At 34.8% G+C, this 21,427-nt stretch overlaps 2 protein-coding genes across 2 annotated transcripts in view; both read left to right on the top strand.

The window, feature by feature from the left end:
* Positions 1-4,584: 4,584 nt before the first annotated feature.
* Positions 4,585-18,974, top strand: LOC111809358 (lysine-specific demethylase JMJ25-like). The gene is made up of 13 exons (XM_023695806.1): positions 4,585-5,639; positions 5,730-5,845; positions 9,392-9,491; positions 9,581-9,722; positions 10,490-10,553; positions 10,642-11,368; positions 12,855-13,184; positions 13,987-14,496; positions 14,859-14,931; positions 15,019-15,104; positions 18,170-18,289; positions 18,462-18,556; positions 18,651-18,974. The coding sequence occupies exons 1-12, from the start codon at positions 4,773-4,775 to the stop codon at positions 18,525-18,527; spliced, it is 3,201 nt and encodes a 1,066-aa protein (XP_023551574.1). The 5' UTR covers positions 4,585-4,772; the 3' UTR covers positions 18,528-18,556; positions 18,651-18,974.
* Positions 18,975-20,107: 1,133 nt separating this feature from the next.
* Positions 20,108-21,427, top strand: part of LOC111809360 (E3 ubiquitin-protein ligase RING1-like) — a 4,333-nt gene continuing 3,013 nt past the window's right edge. Inside the window, exon 1 of the mRNA XM_023695807.1 lies at positions 20,108-21,352. Within this exon, the coding sequence (XP_023551575.1) occupies positions 20,377-21,315 (939 nt within the window). The 5' untranslated portion in view covers positions 20,108-20,376 and the 3' untranslated portion in view covers positions 21,316-21,352. The remainder of the gene's footprint in view (positions 21,353-21,427) is intronic.

Raw genomic sequence — 21,427 nt, 5'->3', positions numbered from 1 at the left:
TTTTTTTTTTTTTTTTTTTTTTGTAAGTTTTATGATTTTAAAATGTTTAATTTTAATTTATAAATTTTTAAATAAAAGACTGAATTTTAGATTTTGTCTAAAAAAAATTATAATCCATTTTAAAATAATCTTAAGCTTTTTAAAAAGTTAAAAAATTGTATTTAAGGTTTTTTTTTTAATGTAAATAGTTAATACTTTGTTTTTTTTTTTTTTAGATTTAAAAAATATTGAACTTCAAATTTTTTAGTAATATCTTTAAAATTGGTTTAATAAATTAAAAATATATTTATTATAGCATGAAAGGGTTAAAGTAGAATGTTTAAAAAATACATGTTAATTTTTTAAAATAACAATAATATCCTTCAACTTATTTATTTATTTATTAATTTATTTATATATATATATATATATATATATATATTTGATGGTGTTAATATAATACCTGCGGAAGCAATTTGGATCTTAGACACTTTTAGAACATCAATTATAATAAATAACTAGTATGTTCACATGTATTAAAACTTAATGAATTTGAATACTAATCTCTTGTAGTTCAAACTTCTTTTTCCTCACGAACCAGTTTCGAACCACCACTAGTATCTTCTCCACTATCCTCCGGCTTNCGGTGAGTTACTAAACTTGGGAGGGATTTTGTATATATGAAGAGAGTGTTTGTGAGAGGTTTTTTCTCAAGGTTTTTCACCAAGAAGAAGACTTTCCATGTACCATGATCACTCTATTTAAAGAGTCATGTTTACATGTTCATGTAAGTTTGGGATCACCAAATTTTGACACCTCAAAATTCCACTCACATGTATTTTTCCATTAAATGAAGTTAATTTATTCATTTTAATTCAACAATTAATTTGAATAATTAATTTCAAATTAAATTAATATTAAATGATTAATTAATATTTAATATTAATTCAAATGACAAGTTCAATCAATTCGACACATAATTGATTAAGATATTTAAATCTTATTTAAATATCTCATATTCTATCTTTTTGTTTAATTCGTAAATAAAACAAAAATGCGGTTAAATATATCGTATATATGTAGCGCAAATTCCCTAATTTGAATTCGAACACTTCGAACTCACTTGTCACACTGTTCTATGGTTTAGTCCGATATGAGCCAGCAGAGGGACCTAATGGACCTACAGATCATGGGCTCCAACGATTCAAGATTAACCGATTAAACTCATTAACCTGNTTTTTTTTTTTTTTTTTTTTTTTTTTTTTTTTTTTTTTTTTTTTTTTTTTTTTTTTTTTTTTTTTTTTTTTTTTTTTTTTTTTTTTTTTTTTGTAAGTTTTATGATTTTAAAATGTTTAATTTTAATTTATAAATTTTTAAATAAAAGACTGAATTTTAGATTTTGTCTAAAAAAAATTATAATCCATTTTAAAATAATCTTAAGCTTTTTAAAAAGTTAAAAAATTGTATTTAAGGTTTTTTTTTTAATGTAAATAGTTAATACTTTGTTTTTTTTTTTTTTAGATTTAAAAAATATTGAACTTCAAATTTTTTAGTAATATCTTTAAAATTGGTTTAATAAATTAAAAATATATTTATTATAGCATGAAAGGGTTAAAGTAGAATGTTTAAAAAATACATGTTAATTTTTTAAAATAACAATAATATCCTTCAACTTATTTATTTATTTATTAATTTATTTATATATATATATATATATATATATATATTTGATGGTGTTAATATAATANAAGTGGGCCGCATCCATAGTATCCCCACAATAAGGTACTCAGTCTTATCCTTATACTATAAATTATTTTGATTATATACTTGAACTTGATCCACTCTTATGTTTNTTATATATATATATATATATATATATATATTTGATGGTGTTAATATAATACCTGCGGAAGCAATTTGGATCTTAGACACTTTTAGAACATCAATTATAATAAATAACTAGTATGTTCACATGTATTAAAACTTAATGAATTTGAATACTAATCTCTTGTAGTTCAAACTTCTTTTTCCTCACGAACCAGTTTCGAACCACCACTAGTATCTTCTCCACTATCCTCCGGCTTTAGAACGGAATTGTGGAATCCGGTGAGTGACTAAACTTGGGAGGGATTTTGTATATATGAAGAGAGTGTTTGTGAGAGGTTTTTTCTCAAGGTTTTTCACCAAGAAGAAGACTTTCCATGTACCATGATCACTCTATTTAAAGAGTCATGTTTACATGTTCATGTAAGTTTGGGATCACCAAATTTTGACACCTCAAAATTCCACTCACATGTATTTTTCCATTAAATGAAGTTAATTTATTCATTTTAATTCAACAATTAATTTGAATAATTAATTTCAAATTAAATTAATATTAAATGATTAATTAATATTTAATATTAATTCAAATGACAAGTTCAATCAATTCGACACATAATTGATTAAGATATTTAAATCTTATTTAAATATCTCATATTCTATCTTTTTGTTTAATTCGTAAATAAAACAAAAATGCGGTTAAATATATCGTATATATGTAGCGCATATTCCCTAATTTGAATTCGAACACTTCGAACTCATTCGTCACACTGTTCTATGGTTTAGTCCGATATGAGCTAGCAGAGGGACCTAATGGACCTAATCTACATATAGTTCAAGTAATCATACTATAGCCAGAGTGTTCTTAGTTTATTGGATTTAGATTAATGATCGTAAAGTTCACTTTATTCAATAACAATCTTTACTGAATAAACAACACTAATAACTTTTTTAAATTTATATATCATGCGAAACAATAAGGATAAGTAATTTGGTCACCAATCTAAGACTTTGACGAAAGCGTCCCTTAGGTGAACAATGGGCTTATCCTAGATGCATGCAATGGGATTGACCCATGGCTCGGACAGTTAGAATGTTTCCGAATGCTTCTATTCTTTTAGTCCTATAAATTCAAACCGACATAATAAATCCACATGAAAGTCAAAAGACCGATACAAGTAGATAGAAAGTCAACATTTTTTCGATTCCGAGCCAAAAGAAATTGGCAAGAGAATTACAGCGCGTAAGCCAAAGCTACATGTCAATCCATGCCACTCTCTTTGTCACTTTACACTCCTCCGGTCTTCATGACCTCTCTCCCATTTTTGCACACGTCAGGAGACGCTGTGGGATGAAGAATGCTGGCTCTAAGAGATGACGACAAGAGTTTTCTTGCTATCGAGCACTCCGTTCACAGGCTCGATCTCGAGACTTCGATATACTTATGATTTTTGTTCATATTGAAGAATGTAAAAGGATGATCTTACATGATGAGATGAAGAGGAAGCTAAATCCCGACTCGCACGTCGTCGGTCGGTCCAACCGTGCTCGCATACAATCCAATGGTTCCATGGCCAGAAGAGGACCTGAAATTGATACACATTTCTCACAAGCTGCAGGAAATGATGCTCAGAAGATCAAAAGGATCAAGAAAAAAGGGCCTATTAATGAGTGGTCGCCTCAGTAGCTCTGTCTCTTGGGCTCCTGCTTGCCCTCAATGGGCTTTCTTCCTCATCAACGAGTATCCACATTGTTAAAAGGAGTACGAGATCTCGAGATCGATACTCGTTCACATGTAAAAAATTTCGATCCAACTCGAGCAAACTATTAAATAAAACGAAAGGGATCAGAGGTCCATGGATCAAAGACTCGTCTCCCTACGACCGTTTGCTATAGAAAACGTCTTTACAAAAAGAATAGATTATTTTTTAATTTAAATACGTGTAAATTTAAAGTAGGGTTTAAAAGGCGGAAGCTCACCAACTCAACATTCAAGGAGAATGAATAGTTTTTTCCTTTTACAGTTAAATACATAACGGTGCTATATTAGCACGTAAACAATCAGAGTGTTTATACCACCTGAGAACTCAATCAACCATAATCATCCAATTAAATCGATGAATGTTNTTTTTTTTTTTTTTTTTTTTTTTTCAATTTGGGTTGGGTTGAATTTTGCTGAAAATCGAAGAATTCAAGTTAGTTTGCAGGTTGACATTTTTCTATCGGGTCAACTCTCCAAACCAACCCGACTTTTAAGATTATTATGAAAACTAAAAAACATGTGGACATTTTTTTGTCGGGTCAACTCCCCAACCCAACCCGACTTTTTAAATTATTATGAAAACTAAGAAGTAGGTTGACATTTTTTTGTCGGGTCAACTCCCCAACCTAACCCAACCTTTAATATTATTATGAAAACTAAGAAGTAGGTTGACATTTTTCTGTCGGGTCAACTCCCAACCCAACCCGACTTTTAAGATTATTATGAAAACTAAAAAAGTTTGACTTTATTATTAAAGTTCTGAGTTTTATAAGATTTTAGCTAAGATGAATAGAGTTATTTAAACAATTAAAATAATAATAAAAAAACTAGACAACAATAGTTGAGTTGAATTGTAAACGGGTGAATTTTTTTTTATTTTTTTTACCCAATCTAACCAGGGCAACAACTCCAGTAATTAATAATTGATGGATAAATTTCCCTCCAAATATTTTTTAACCACAGTAAAATGAAGGCAAAAACCCTCCAAATTTCGGCGCCAGTTTTAGGAAAACAAGTGGGAAAATTTGGAAGTCTACCCACAGTTTCTCCCCAAACCCTCCTCTACTTTTACGATCTTCTCCTTCACACCGCTAGATGCTCCCAAGCTCTCTCTTCTTCTGCTTCTTCATCTCGTTCATCTTATCTCTCAATTCGGCTTCCTTCTACTGTTTCTTCTTTCGATTCAGCTTCCTCTCTCCTTCCTTCCTGTATGGCGCGAGGTAGAAAGAGGCGGCGGCCGGAGACTGTTGCGGAGCGTGAAATTACTGAAATCAAGGAAGGGCGTGGCGATGGAGGGACTGAAGTTGGAGGCGTTGATAATGGAATTTTGGGCGACGGGGAACACGAGGTGCAATGGGGGACGAAGAGAGAAGAGGAGGATGGATTGGTTACGGAAGGTGAAGATGGAAAGACTCTGCGGCGAACTGAAGGGGAGGACAATGGCGAGGAGGAGAAGGGTTTTAATGGTGGGGAAGATGGTGGATTGGAATGTGGGGTTTCTATTACGAGTCCGACTAGGAGTTTGAGGAAGAAGGCGAGAGTTTCGTACAACGATGAGGTTTACGAGTTTGACGAGTCTGATGATGACGATAAGATTCCTTTCAAGAATTCTGGGCGAAGGGGTAGGAAGAAGAAGGTATTTTCTTCGAATCAGAATGTATCTGACAAGGAAGAGCAACGGAGTCCTATGGAAGAAGATGATAAAGAGGAGATTTCTTTCAGGAAGCCTGGGCGAAGGGGTAGGAAAAAGAAGGGATTTTCTTCGAACCGGAATGTATCTGACAAGGAAGAGCAACGGAGTCCTGTGGAAGAAGATGATGAAGAGGAGATTCCTCTCAAGAAGCCTGGGCGAAGGGGTAGGAAAAAGAAGGTATTTTCTTCGAATCGGAATGTGTTTGAGGAAGAAGAGCAACGGAGTCCTGTGGAAGAAGCAGACGATGTTAGGGAGACAAATTCTGGCGATTCTGGAAATAGGAGAGGCTCTTCTAGAAGGAAACGCGGTGGAAAATATGCGCAAAGAAAGCAAATAGTTGTCAAACCGGAGGGCGAGAAAAGAATCAACAAGTTGGATCCGGAAGTAAGAATTGACAGTTTCTGATTAGTGCATTTCTTTGTTTTTTCTTGCTTATTACTGTTATGATCGTCTTTTTCCCATGTGAATTAACAGTTCATCGAGAAGATATCTTTAATGTGCCATCAGTGCCAGAGGAATGATAAGGGCCGTGTGGTACGTTGTACTAAATGTAGGAGGAAGCGATATTGTATCCCTTGTTTGCAGAATTGGTAGGCAAATCTTCCTTATTGACTTCCCAACTTTTTCGCCCTTGTTTATACTGTTAAGTTAGCAGGATTATTTATGCTTGATTGTTTATTTACTTTGTGGATGTATGTCAATGGGCGTGGTGTGCTTATAGCTGGATGTTTATCATGCACATTGTTGAGTTTGTACTCTTACCTTGATGGTGGGAGAGGTGGGGATCGATTAATATGTAGCAAGCAATGCATTGTAGGATGCATATCATTCTAACGTAATGAAGGCCTACATTTAATAGTTTCAGTAGACAAGTACTTAACTGAAAGACTCGCAACGTTTTGCCCTCTCGGTATTTGGTGGGTGGTACAATGCTATGACATGAATATGATTTGGACTAGCACATGCACTTGTGGCCATAAACTGATGCTCTACTAGTTCTTGGTCTCTCATGGTACTAGTGGAATGTTTATCAGTTATTCCAACTGTAGACTGCAGTGGTGATCTCTCATGGTATTGTTAGGACATTCTATCCCACAATTTAAGCTAAATGTGCTTTTCCCCCCTCGTAAGTAATAACTATCATAACTGAAGAAAAACACCAGTGGAGGACAGGAAATCCTCTCTATACGGGGAGTTCATTTACAGGCACTTCACTTATGTTACTTTCTAACTATAGTTCTTAAATTAACGGTTTGGCAGCATACCCACAGAGAATCTGCCCTAGAGTTTCTTCCAAACTGTCGGGAGACGCATCACTTTAATTTGAAAGTCTGCAGGATTAGGCTAGACCATTAATAAGTGGAAGGGGAACTTGAGAACACATGCCTTTCATTTTAATTTATACTGAGGTCGCACCAACTCAAAGAGATTTAGATGTTGGGATGAGATTTTTAATTTTTTTTTATTATTACTATTATTGTTTCTTTTAATTCTTTCCTTTTTGTTGATTCCTTCCAAGTATATAGATTTATAAAAGCGATTGATTTTCTTGGGAATATTCTTTTCTTTCATATTTTTATACTAACAGTGTGAGGCAGAATCAATTGAAGAATTTGAGATGTATTACTTGCGATTTACTAGAAAATTTGATTGAAGGATCTAGAATCCAATCCTTATGGTCTTCAATGGTTCTTCTGACTGTATCCAATTATGATACTAAAGGAGATCTAGTTCTTGGTCCTAGCATTGGAGATATAAGAAGGCTATTCAGTTAACACCGGTGGAGGAAATAGAATGGTTGTGGATATTGGTACAAAATACCGGATAACTGATGTCCTTAGTGAAGAGTTAAATCTAACCAAGGAATCATTACTTCTCATTTAAGTGCACGGAGCATTAAGCTAAAGAAGTTAGGTTTTTATTCAAGGGCAGCCATACTAAAGTTGTAGAACTATTTTATTTCTTTCAATCTACACCTCATAGAACAGCTTTCTATTCAAGGGAAGCCACTCTAAAACTGTGGAAGATCTATTTTATTTCTTTCAATCCACACTACACAGAGCAGTGCCTGGATAGCATTGAGCTAAAGCAGTTGCTTTTTGTTGAAAGAGCAGGCACGCTTAAGTTGGAGAAGACCTATTTTATTATTTTAAGTGACCATCGATGTTTGATAGCTTCCACTAAAGTTTGAGGTTGGAAGGGAAACCAACCAAGGATAGATGGTAAGCATCTTTGTTGCTTCCCTTACACAGATATCGTCCGCTAGAAGANAAGTGGAAGGGGAACTTGAGAACACATGCCTTTCATTTTAATTTATACTGAGGTCGCACCAACTCAAAGAGATTTAGATGTTGGGATGAGATTTTTAATTTTTTTTTATTATTACTATTATTGTTTCTTTTAATTCTTTCCTTTTTGTTGATTCCTTCCAAGTATATAGATTTATAAAAGCGATTGATTTTCTTGGGAATATTCTTTTCTTTCATATTTTTATACTAACAGTGTGAGGCAGAATCAATTGAAGAATTTGAGATGTATTACTTGCGATTTACTAGAAAATTTGATTGAAGGATCTAGAATCCAATCCTTATGGTCTTCAATGGTTCTTCTGACTGTATCCAATTATGATACTAAAGGAGATCTAGTTCTTGGTCCTAGCATTGGAGATATAAGAAGGCTATTCAGTTAACACCGGTGGAGGAAATAGAATGGTTGTGGATATTGGTACAAAATACCGGATAACTGATGTCCTTAGTGAAGAGTTAAATCTAACCAAGGAATCATTACTTCTCATTTAAGTGCACGGAGCATTAAGCTAAAGAAGTTAGGTTTTTATTCAAGGGCAGCCATACTAAAGTTGTAGAACTATTTTATTTCTTTCAATCTACACCTCATAGAACAGCTTTCTATTCAAGGGAAGCCACTCTAAAACTGTGGAAGATCTATTTTATTTCTTTCAATCCACACTACACAGAGCAGTGCCTGGATAGCATTGAGCTAAAGCAGTTGCTTTTTGTTGAAAGAGCAGGCACGCTTAAGTTGGAGAAGACCTATTTTATTATTTTAAGTGACCATCGATGTTTGATAGCTTCCACTAAAGTTTGAGGTTGGAAGGGAAACCAACCAAGGATAGATGGTAAGCATCTTTGTTGCTTCCCTTACACAGATATCGTCCGCTAGAAGAGAGTGATCAGTTTGATATGAAAATCTAGTAATTTGAAATTATGAAACCTTTTGTTATGAGAACCCCTAATCATCAATTACAAAAACCCTCAAATCTATTTGATTTCATTCCCAATGGAAGGAATACATAATGATTACCTTGATTAGGAGGTAAGGAATGTTGGTACTCTTCTCAAGGTTTCAGCACTCCACAAGCAAGTTGATCAAGCCTACTCAACTGTTCTTGGCATACAATTCAGACTCAAGAATTGCAAAATGGTGATGAATCTCTGTCATCAAAGCCAAAAAGTTTCACTCAAAAACCCAAAAGTAATATATGCAATGTTCTTATCATGATTTAAAACTAGTCTATTTAGCTAATTAGCTAAAAGACCAATTCCCCCTTAAACATAGAAGTCATAACTTTTACCCAAACATAACCACCTAAAAATAACAAGTGTATAGAGCTTTGGTTCATTTTCCCTTTAGACCCTCATTAATTGAGTTTACCACTGTTTGTACGGCGGTATTGAAAACCATTTGTAGTTGATTGACTCTTGAGTGCTTGATTGGTCTTCGAGGCAAAGCAAGGACATCCTGGTTCATATCATAGTTTCTATAAGCTGAAGCCTGCACTTAAGACTTTTTCACAAATACAAATTCTTCCAGGACTTAGGACCACAAAACCAAATATTTTTCATACTCTGATCTTATGGACGTTTGAATTGTCATTGAGGAAATAAACATACCCAATCAAGAGTTTGGTGAACCTAAAGGAACCTTTATCTTGAGTTTTTATGTCCTTAAAGCCTTCTTGAAAAGGTTACTTATTTGAATAAGTTCTTATATCCTAATTATAAAATCAGTAATGTGGTGAAGTTGTAGTTTTTATGTTTCTTTGTTTGTATGGTTTATGGTTTTTTCATTCTTCCCTATCCCTTTGGAAATTACTATGTGTAATTCTTATTCTGCAGGTACCCTCATACATCAGAAGAGGAAATTGCAGAATCTTGCCCAGTTTGCCGTGGGAATTGTAATTGCAAAGCATGTTTGCGTTTAGATGTTCCTGTCAAAGTGAGCCTTTTCTCTGATTCCTTCTTGAGTATTATTTGTTCATTTGATGACGTTCTCTTTTTATAATTAATAATTTCTTGTATTTATAGAATTTAAAGAACATGGAACCGGAGCTCACAGAAGGCAGCGAGGTTGAGCATGCAAAATATGTACTAAGTAAACTTCTACCATTTCTAAGATGGCTAAATGAAGAACAGATGTTGGAGAAAAAACAGGAAGCTACAAGGCTAGGTACTTTTATGTTATCTATGAATTAGGGTTTAGTCATTGACTCCGTTCATAAGCAATTCTCATTCTTAGTGTTCTAAAACTGTTTAATTTGGAATTCTATTTTTTTTTTCCTAAAAAATTCTCATATAAATGGACTAATATTTGTACAGTAGGGTGTATTTAAGGAATTTACATTTTTCTTAAGTGCTTAACAGAAACAAATTTTTTGACATGGGAGTTTTGTATAATCTTTGGGCCATTCAGTTATGGAAATATATATTGGTCCATTTCTTTTTGTGGATATGCTCAGTTTCTTGTAATGGATCACGTAGTTATTTTGTTTTCATAATTCTTCAAGTAGCTTTTCTTTTCCATCATAGTAAAAAAATAATCAACAGGATGAGTTTATATCTATATATATAATATAATATAACCTTCTTATTTAGACAAAAGATTACATTCAATCAGAGCTAAGATTCCGAGTTTCTCCTTCTGAACGAACCAAGCAGAAATTTGGTTCCTATGGTTAGGAGAAAGTTAGAATTTAGTCTCTATGGTTTAAGAGTAAGAATTCATCCCTATGGTTCTTTAAAACCAAGGGTTTTATTAAACCATAGAGGCTGTGTATGAGGTTTTATCAAACTATAAGGACAAAGTTCCAACTTTTAAAGCTATAGAGACTAAATTTTTACTTCCTCCAAGTCATTGGGACCGAATTTGTAATTTGATGTAGAGAAATTTATATTCAATCATGTTTTACTTCATAATTGGTGGGTTACTTTGGGCAGATTTGCCTCTTAATGATCTGAAGGTGGAGAAGGTAGATTTTGAAGACAACGAGCGGATGTACTGGTACAGGCATTCTTTATAAGATTTCTTCCCTCGATATGTGTGTAGTATTAGTTTGAGGATATTCTGATATCAAAATTTCTATTTGCAGCGACATTTGTAGAACCTCAATTTTTGATTTTCATCGAACGTGTGTTTCTTGTTCTTTTGACCTTTGCATCAATTGTTGCCGAGAAGTCCGTGAAGGAGATATGCGGTGTTGTGAGAAAAAAAAGATAATACCATATACTAATCAAGGATTTGAGTACTTGCATGGTGGAGTGAGTAAAAAAGCCAAAGTGCTTGCTGAGTCTTGTCCTAAAGATGATGTGGAATCAGCATTCATATGGAGAGCGGAGAAAGATGGAAGGATTCCTTGTCCACCACCCAACTTGGGTGGTTGTGGTAATGGTTTTCTAGAATTAAGATGTATATTGGAAGATTCAATCTCTGAACTGATGGATGAAGGAGAGGAAATTGCCAAAACCCACAACATAAGTGATGTGGATGAAACTGCAGGAAAGTGGTGCCCATGCTTTAACTCAGGTGGTGAAATTGATCTTGAGAGTGGTGTGTTGAAGAAAGCTGCTTCCAGACAAGGTTCAAGTGATAATTATTTATATTGTCCTAGGGGAAGGGATATCCAAGCTGGAGAGTTAAAGCATTTTCAGTGGCATTGGAGCAAAGGTGAGCCTGTGATTGTTAGCAATGTTCTTGAAAATACATCAGGTTTGAGCTGGGAACCCCTTGTCATGTGGCGTGCCTTCCGTCAAATTACACATACGAAACATGGTCAGCAGTTGGAAGTTAAGGCCATTGATTGCTTGGATTGGTGTGAGGTCAGTTTAATTGCTTTTGCTAGACATTGAGATAATTTAAAGCTTCTAATTTCCTCCCCAATTTGTTGTGAGATAATTTCTCTGCTCACTTCAGCTTGAAAATTTAAGGAAACTCCACATATTGCTTCATCAAACTAAACCAGACCCCCTTACCACACTCGTGTGCACACATGGGGAAATAAAGTTTTAGCACCCCTCCCTATAGGGAACTATTTTTCCCTTCAAAATTCATTCATAAAAAAAATGAAACTTAATCACAGGTTTCTTATTCCACAGATACTGGAAAAAGGGTCATCGTGTAATCCAGAAGTAAAGCCAAAAACTAACAGCAAAAGACTAACATTTTAACCCAAAAATTAACATACCTTTCTGTACCATGCTATTGGCAAGGAAGAAAGTAACATAAAAAGAAAGAAGGCATGCAAAGGAAAATGAATTACAAATCGGAAAAGCTTCAGATATCCAAATGAGTGAGGAAGTGGAAGCCTGGAATGTTATTGAGACCAATTTTAAGCCACGAGGTACTTTCAATCCATCAAGCATCCATATAGACTAGTCTTGAGTGATGGAGAGAAGCCTGCAACCATATGAGAGTGGAAGAGTGGCTGAGAGGTGGGAGCTGTATTTTGATAGATAGAACAAAGAGGATGGATCAAGGGATACCTGTGTTGTTTCTCTCGTTCAATCCCGTATAAATTCTGAAAACCAAATTAAATTTTGGTTTTCATTTTCCCATGAAGTAAAATTTCCTGAAGTTCAAAAAGGATACCTAAGTTGACCTGTTGGGTTTGGGTTTTTTTGTTTTTTAGCATACCCCTAGTAATAGATAAGGAATGCTAGTAGAACATCTTGAGGAAATAAAATGTTTATCTTATTTTGTTTGTTATTTTTTTTAATTGACCGTTGTACTATAAAGCTGTGCTTTATTTTGGTTTCAAATCCTGAAAGGAATTTAATAGCTCTTCTCTGTCGTTCATTCACTTTGCACATTAGGTAAAGCTTGACATTTGGCAAATGAAACATTATTTTTTGTTAGGATCATCTAGGCAAAGAATTATCTTTACCTTGTAGTTTTAATATGATAAATTGGGTTTTAGTTGGTCTGGATGCTGTCAGGTGATTGCATTCCGAATTTCTAACCCTTTTTTATTTCTTTTGGTGATTCCTAAAGTTAATAATTAAATGCGGAAATTCTGGAAAACTTCTGGATAGATGAAACTAATGGCCTTTAATCTCAACCAGAAATATTCAGCGGTTTCCGGCCTTTTATGTATAAAAATTTTGTGGTCAAGATCTATGTACATTTTAGAGATACGGTCTAATTTCAATTTGGATAATATCTATTTTTGAGAATTAATGCGTCCTTGCTCCTTAATACTGAAATATATCAGTTTTCAGCTGCACATGCCTTTTATTTTATAATTATATTTTAGGGTAAACTTTATGTTTAAACTATGTAAACTAATATGGACTTGTTGAATTGCAGCTTGATGTCAATATCCACAAATTCTTTATCGATTACACCAATGGTCAGTTTGATGCGAAATTATGGCCCCGGATACTTAAACTCAAGGATTGGCCTCCTTCTAGTCATTTTGAGAAATGCTTGCCTCGTCATAATGCTGAATTCATCAGTTGCTTACCTTTCAAGGAATATACACATCCTTATAAAGGCAGTCTAAATCTTGCTGTTAAATTGCCGGAGAAATCTCTAAAACCTGATATGGGACCCAAGACATATATTGCTTATGGAGTTGCACAGGAGCTTGGTCGTGGGGACTCCGTTACCAAACTTCATTGTGATATGTCTGATGCAGTATGTCAATATCTAACTTTCTTTCATCTTGTAGAGCTATATATATATTCCCGTTTGAAATTTGAGATAATCAGTATTCCATTCTTCATGGATTTTTTATTTCCAGTTTTTATCAGTCATCATATATGCCAGCATGAGATCGTCTATTACAGGATATGGTGTAGCTAAGACTGTTCCATAGACGATCAGTTTCATTATATCTAGTTCTTGCACTGGGCAGACTAACTCTTTCACATGATAGACAGATTTACACATCTTACTGGTGTCTCCTTCTGCACCCTATAATTCTTTAAGAATCTGCACATCAGTCAGTTAAGAGAAACCATTTTTTTTTTTTTTTAATGTTTTGAGATTGTTAAAGGGAATTGCTCATTTGAAGAGTATTCTATCATGTGCCTTGGAAATTTTGTTTGAGCTGCTGCTTGAAAATTTGTACTGTGATGAGGGAGGTTGGCTGGTTGATTTCTTAACTTCTGACGATCTAGTATTTCCATTTGCGAGTATTAAAGTCTCAAATCATCTGTTTTGATAACAAAAATTTAATTGTTGATCTTCATTTATCATCATTTAAGAATTTTGGTTTGCATAATGTTTTAAGATTTTTTCTTTAAATCATGTTTGATTGATACTGGTAAGAAATGGTAAATGTTACAGCTTACAGCAATAAAAGTAAACAATATGCAAATCCTATTTCTTTAATGATTGTTATCACTTGTTATTTTACTTCGTTTCTTACCCTTTAACTTGATTAGTTGCCTTGTTTTTACTTGAATCAAAATAATCTTATGCTGGCTTGTTTCAGGTAAATGTTCTTACTCATGTTACCAATGTCACCCTTGAGCCCAAGCATTTACATAGTATTAAAGAATTAAAAGAAAAACATCTTGCTCATGACCAAAAAGAAATTTATGGTGCCACGACTGATACTAATACTGTTGACAAAAGCAAGTCTTGCAATGACCCTTGTAGCATGACTGAAAATGGGAAGGAACTTGCTTGTGAAGTTGGTCATCAAAACAATAATGCAGTCTTGGAGAATGCATCTAGCCCTAAGAGAGCTGATGCTGAAGAGGGTGATCTTCAAAGTTTGAATGAACCCAATGGAACTGACCCTGATGAGTCTGTAAAGGTAAATCTAGCTGAAGAAACTTGCAGTGATGCGAAAATATCAGAAGCAATGGAAAATTGGGAGGCGCCTGAAGGTGGTGCACTTTGGGACATTTTTCGTAGGCAAGATGTCCCGCTGCTGCAGCAATATCTCAACAATCATTTCAGAGAATTTCGGCATATCCACGCTGGTCCAGTTCCACAGGTTACTATGATCATCAATTGGACTTGTATTCTTTAATTATTTTGATATTAAGATAGCAAATCATAGTTCTTTATAATTATAAATATGCAATATTATGAAGTATCCTTTGTTCAATTGGGCCTCATTGTTTATTCCATTTTGAAGTAAAAAGAAAAAGGAAATCAATTCTCTCCTATCTGCCCAAAATGCTATCAGTTGCTTTGAAGGAAACATAGAGGAATGTTCTACCTTGTGATGCTCTTTGCTAGTTGGCTCAAGCTGTTTGCATTATATTTGAACTGGACTTGTTTTGCATTGACTATAGATTAGAGCAAGCTTATGAAGTAATGTGTTTACTAGGTGTTCTTGCTTTGGTAATCCAGGTGTTTCATCCAGTGCATGATCAGTCATTTTATTTGACCTTGGAACACAAAAGAAAGCTCAAGGAGGAATATGGTTAGACTGTCGTGTTATTAGGCTACACTTTTTTTTTTATCATCATCATTCTTGACAATAATCTTCTTCTGCTTGCTTTTTGTATAGGAATTGAACCTTGGACGTTTGTCCAAAATCTGGGAGATGCTGTCTTTATTCCTGCTGGTTGTCCTCATCAAGTCAGAAACTTAAAGGTATCTATTGTGTTCTTTAAAAACTGATTGATGTGATTGTATGCTTTTTAAAAAAATGTCTTCTTGATAGCAATTCTAATCAGGTAGTTTTTTTGCTCATCTTTCTTTTTTTGTTTTTTTTTTTCGTTTGAGAGTTCAATCACATGTGGGGTTGAAGATTCAGACATTTGGGCACACATATTTTAACTTGGTTAGATATTAGCTGGTCCTTATTGCATCTAGAAACACAACTTGGTCAGGATACACAGCCCACATGAACGAACTTGGTTTTTATATATAAAAAAAAACTTGATTCTTTTTTTAGCTGATTCTTCACTGGTTGGACCTTTTGGTTTTACTCTTACATTTCAAGATTTGTGTCAGTTCATTATCCATTTATTCAGAATGGTATTTGTTGCAAGTTTAAATTCGAATGCTGTTTTGTTTTTTCTTCTTTTCAGAGAATTTCATGTCCCTTTTATAGGAAAAGACTAACTAAATCCAAATTAATAAATAATCTATTAGATACTAAGTAATCTAAAAAAAATTCCTATAAGATAACTAAATCTACTAATAATCTCTAGAACTAATTCTAAATTATTAACTTAGATACTAGGTAACTAAATCTAAATACTAAGTAGCTAAGTCTAAATAAATCCAACCAATATAATAATCCCTATATACTGGCCAGCCACTAAATCTAAATAAATTAAATAAGATAAATTGGGAAGGTCATAGTTATTTAATGGATTACAAATATCGTTATTAACTCACAAATTATACAAATATCTCCTACTTTAGGCTGATTTTTTGACACTCTCCCTCAAGCCAATAATGAATATTTCTATTACTCAGCTTGGACGGGATAGACTTGTGTAAATATCTCCCAACTTTAGGGCTAATTTTTTGACACTCCCCTCAAGCTGAGAATGAATATTTCTATTACTCAGCTTGGATGGGATAGACTTATGTGTCAACTGTTTTCGTTATCTAATGCATCACAAATATCGTTATTAACTAACGAATTATACAAATATCTCCCAACTTTAAGACTAATTTTTTTGACACTTCCCTTCAAGGTGAAAATGAATATATCTATTAATCATCTTGGACTGAATAGACTTATGTGCAATATTGACCTCACGATTTTGACGACATGACTTCAACGGTAGTTATGAATGCTCTGAATAAATTTGGTCCAAGTGGATGATCGGTGGCTATTAAGGCTCTGAACAAATTGTTCAATGAGCTATGAAGGCTTTGGATAAATTTGTCAACGGTAGCTGTGAAGGCTTCGAATACATTTATTAAGGTAGATGATCGGTAGCGATGAAGATTCCGTAGAAGAAGATCAGTAGCAATGAAGGCTTTGAATAAATTTGGTCAAGGTGGAAGATTTGTAGCTATGAGACTCTGAATAAATTTGGTCAAGTGGATGGTTGAAGGGCAGTGGAGAGCTCTCCGTGCAGTCTTGACAACGATTCGATCATTTGGAAAATTGTTGGAATTAGGGTTGAAGCTTGTTGGGACCAAAAATAGGAACTCCCTTTTTGTGATATAGCAACATTCATTCCACAAACTGCATAACCGAGCAAGGCTGCCCCATCACACTGTACTAGGTCCAATAGCAACCTTTATACAAAGGTTGGCATTATGGTCTATGATCAATAGTGGAATATAGTGGTTGTAGGCGGTAGTGGACTTGATGCGACAGTGGTTTGAGGGTATTCTTGCAACTTGGAAGCAGAAGTAGAAAGTTGGACTTCGCAATGGTGACCTTGCGATGGACTGTGATACTTGATTGGATGAGTTATTGTGATACTCGGTTGAAGGAAGTAGCAGCGATTGGTTGCTATAATGCACAGAAGGTCGGCAGCTATGTAGGCTTCACTGATTGAGTTAGGGTTTGGTTTATGTAGGCTTCACTGATTGAGTTAGGGTTTGGTTTTAGGCTTTGATACCATGTTGCAAATCTAAATTAGACGGCTGTTTTTCTCATGTTGCAAGTCTAAATTAGATTGCTGTTTTGGACTGCTGTTGTTTAGGAAAGACTTGTAAGTAACTAAATCTAATAATAATAATCCTTAATTACTAGGTAACTAAATCTAAATAATAATCTAATACTATGTAACCAAATCTCAATAATAATCCTAGATATTAAGTAATAAATCCAACAAATATAGTTGTAACAGCCTAGGTCAAGCTCATCGCTAGTAGATAATGTTCTGTTTGGGATTTCCTTTTTGGGTTTCCCCTCAAAGTTTTTAAAACGCGTCTTCTAGGAAGAGGTTTTCACACCCTTATAAAGAATGTTTCGTCTTGTTTGGGCTTTCCCTTTCAGGTTTCCCTTCAAAGAATGCTTCATTCTCCCTCCTCCCCACCACCAATGTGGAATTTCACAATCCACCCTTTTTGGGGCCCAACGTCCTCGTTCGCACTCGTTCCCTTCTCCAATCAATGTACCTCCCAATCTACATCTTACAATCCACCCCCTTTGGGGTTCAACATCTTTGCTGGCACTCGTTCCCTTCTCCAATCAATGTGGAACCCCCCAATCTACCCCCTTTGGGTTTCAACGTCCTTACTGACACACCGCCTCGTATCCACCCCCCTTGGGGCTCAGCATCCTCGCTGGCACATTGCCCGGTGTCTAACTTTGATACCATTTGTAATAGCCCAAGCCCACTGCTAGTAGATGTTGTCCTCTTTGGGCTTTTTCTTTTGGGCTTCTCCTTAAAAGCTTTTAAAACGTGTCTGCTAGGGAGATGTTCCACACCCTTATAAAAAATGTTTTGTTCTCCTCCCCAACCGATATGAGATCTCACAGTAATACTCCTAAGCTACTTTCTTATTTAATGGGATTACACAAATTTCCTTTGACACTCTCCTCAAGTTTGGTAATAGATAGTATTCATTCTTAAGCTTATCCTTGTTCAGTTTTAAGAATATATATGCCAACTAAAAATGCATTTTTTTTTGTATTATCAAATCAAGCACATTTGCATGGTACAATATGTATTTTTATTAATATTGATGTATTTGTTAGGCTATTATTCTAATTACGTTCCAATTCATGTTCCACATAGTCATGCATAAAGGTTGCTATGGACTTTGTCTCACCTGAGAACGTGGGAGAGTGCATCCACTTGACTGAAGAATTTCGCAGACTTCCGTCAAATCATTGGGCTAAGGAGGACAAGTTGGAGGTAATTCATCATTATCTCTCATCAACCTCGTCTCGTCGATTAATGTCTGACCATGTTTTTGTTTTGTCGGGAACATATTGTTTATGTGGCTGTCTGATAACCTTTTTATAACAAAAACATATCTGTCTGCTGATTGGAAGCAAGTTTCTATCATGACCTATGCTTGAAACAGGTAAAGAAAATGAGCGTTCATGCTATGAAAGCGACAATTGCTTGTTTGAAGGAAAAGTGCAAGTGATTTGCCTAATTTAGGATATTTCTTATGAGGTTAGTCAAACTATTCTGAATTCACACATTCATTCGTCTGAGTTCTTGTTGGCATTTGAAGTTGATTTCAATCTATATTTCGAACTCGAAACAGCCTCGGGGGCGATCCTATGACCAGAAGAATGTGCACAAGGTTTGAGTTGGTATGTAGGATGACTAATCCTGAACTTTTGTGATACCAACTGTTTTGTAGCAGTAGAACTATGCCCCATACATTTTGTACAATGATTCATTGGCTCTGTTACTCCCTTGTATGATATAATAGTTCATCAATAACTTATGCCGCTATGTCATTTATCAGCTACGAGATTCGGGGTATCGCTTTCGACCCCTTTTTGGCATTTTTGTATAGATAACATTGCTGCTGCTGCCATAATGGGGAAGTCAAATGCACTAGCATGATATGCATGTTTTGGAACCCTCATACTCCCTTCCAAAATTCTATTTCTGTTAGGTTTCTGTTGTTTTGCCAGTTATCACAGAGCTGCTCGGATTCGTACTCGGACGTTAGAAACCAAGATCAAGACTCGCCAGGTACGTGTCGATATAAATGATTGAATCTGTTTGAATAACTTATTGAGGGTTTAGACTCTGCAGGTGCATATCTATCAGGTATGTATGTAATGATCAGACATTGTCAAGAATTTGGCCAATTGAAATATTTCTTAGAACAAAGTATAAGTTACATTAAAATCTTTATATTTTAAGTACCTTTTGATTTAAACCCCTTTTTTAAAAAATATTTTCAATTAATCCAATGATTTTGAACTACATATTTATTAACGTTTCTTTAAAATAAAAGTAAAAAAAAACTTGATAATCTAAAATTATTTTTAAAATTTCATTAATACTCTTTTTTTTTTTTTTAAATACCCATTTAAGAATATTAATGATTTTTTAAAAAAATTAATTGTTATAATCCCTCATTATATGAATATAAATGGCATTAAGATATCTTACCACTCCTAAATAAAATAATGCATCGTAGGCTCTACCTAACTTATGAGCATTATTTTGTCAATAACTCGACATTCGTGACATGATATTCATTTTAGAGATGTCTACTTTATCTGCGGTAACTTGGGAGAGGGAATAATTTCACTGTTCGATAAATGTGGTTGGAAATAGAATTATATTGTTACCCCGCCATCCAATTCCTCACTTGTTTAATATAAATATATTTTAAATATGTATTAAAAATTTAATTAATTAATTGTGAGACTTTAATTATAATAATAAAACTAAATTTTAGGTGGTAGATTGTTAGTTAAAAATTATGTTGTAGTATTAAAATAAAAAATTAAAAAATTATATATATATATATATATATTTATTTTATTATGATTTTTTTAATAATTTTTAATAAAGATTATATTGAAAAATAAAAACTTAAAAATAATTATTTTTTTTTTTGAAAAAATAAACCGGTAAATATTATGCCCGTAAATATCTCAACTGCAAAATAAATGTAAAAATTTGAAGAATAAAAAATAAAATACATATTTAAAATTAGATGGAAAATCTGATAAATAAAATAATGGAACAAATTCAGAGATATCTGGAATCTTCTGAGGACGTCGAGAATCTTCAAGAGCCAATTGCACTGAAGACGAGAATCATCACTCCTCAACAGCCAATGGAGTTGACGACGATGGCGTCGACACAAATAAACCCGCCGTTCTTCCTCTTCGCCCATTGTTTTCCCAATCCTTTTCTCGTCTCTTCGAATTCTCTAACATAAAATCCTCTTTTTCTTCTCTTTTTAGGCGAATCTCTCGTTGGTTTTCGGCGGGTGTTTGTATCTTCTTCGCCGCACCACAATGTTCTCCACCGCCAGTCTCGCCGCCGTCGACAAGCCTTTCTTCTGCCACCAGTGTGATCGCGCCGTTACTGTTATTGTATCCCCTTCATCGGATCCTCTGTGTCCGTTTTGTAATGAGGGGTTTCTTGAAGAGTACGAGAATTCCAATTCCAACTCGAATGTCAATCTTGATCGCGGAACACTTCTCCTTCCCGATCCTTTCCGTGGTTTTAATCCTCTTGTTGTTTCCTCTTCGACGGTTGTTGATCTTCAAAATCCTGGTTTATTTTCAAGAACTTTAAGTTTGGCTTCCCAATCCAATTCGTCAGTTCAGCCTGAGCCGTATGACCCCTTTGTTTTTCTTCAGAATCATTTACGGGGCATCTTCGATAGTGGTGCGGATGTTGTGTTTGAAATTCCGCGCCATGCTTCCCACTCTGGCTTTTCGATGCCTCAAAATGTTGGCGATTACTTCATTGGACCAGGCCTTGAGCAGCTAATTCAATTACTGGCTGACAATGATCCGAACCGATATGGAACTCCTCCGGCGTCTAAATCGGCGATTGAGAAGCTTCCGACTATGACTGTTACAGAGGATCTTCTGAATTCGGAAATGAACCAGTGTGCCGTCTGCATTGATGGGTTTGAAAAAGATACTGAGGTTAAGCAGATGCCCTGCAAGCATGTATTTCACGATTATTGTATATTGCCTTGGCTTGAATTGCATAATTCATGCCCTGTTTGCCGGTTCGAGTTGCCTACAGATGATTCTGATTACGAGAATCGAACTCGTGCAAGCCAGGTGCAGGCGAATGAATCTTCCGGAGAAGAATCAGGGTCAGGAAACAGAGGAAGCAATAGTGGGCGTGTTGAGAGGAGGTTTAGAGTGCCGCTATGGTGGCCGTTTGGGGGGCGGAACGATGGGAGTGACTCCTGCGATGGGAATGTCAGCGAATGAGCGGGTGGGGTGCAGGACAAATTCTGAATATGTTCTGGTAACTCTCTTTCTCGCCTATATTGTTACTTGTAGTTTTAGCTTTTGCATATTGCTTATGTGCTTCCCCCCCCCC

This window comes from Cucurbita pepo, chromosome LG13 (assembly GCF_002806865.2).
Source record: "Cucurbita pepo subsp. pepo cultivar mu-cu-16 chromosome LG13, ASM280686v2, whole genome shotgun sequence".
NCBI lineage: Eukaryota > Viridiplantae > Streptophyta > Magnoliopsida > Cucurbitales > Cucurbitaceae > Cucurbita > Cucurbita pepo.
Note: the sequence above shows the minus strand (reverse complement) of the source record. Positions and strands in the feature narration are given on the sequence as shown.

Excerpts from the sequence above, each read along its gene's own strand:
- LOC111809358 (XM_023695806.1), top strand. The coding sequence starts at position 4,773 with ATGGCGCGAGGTAGAAAGAGGCGGCGGCCGGAGACTGTTGCGGAGCGT. Across the intron at positions 11,369-12,854 it reads ATTGCTTGGATTGGTGTGAG|CTTGATGTCAATATCCACAA; the intron begins GTCAGTTTAATT and ends GTTGAATTGCAG. Across the intron at positions 18,290-18,461 it reads CTAAGGAGGACAAGTTGGAG|GTAAAGAAAATGAGCGTTCA; the intron begins GTAATTCATCAT and ends TGCTTGAAACAG.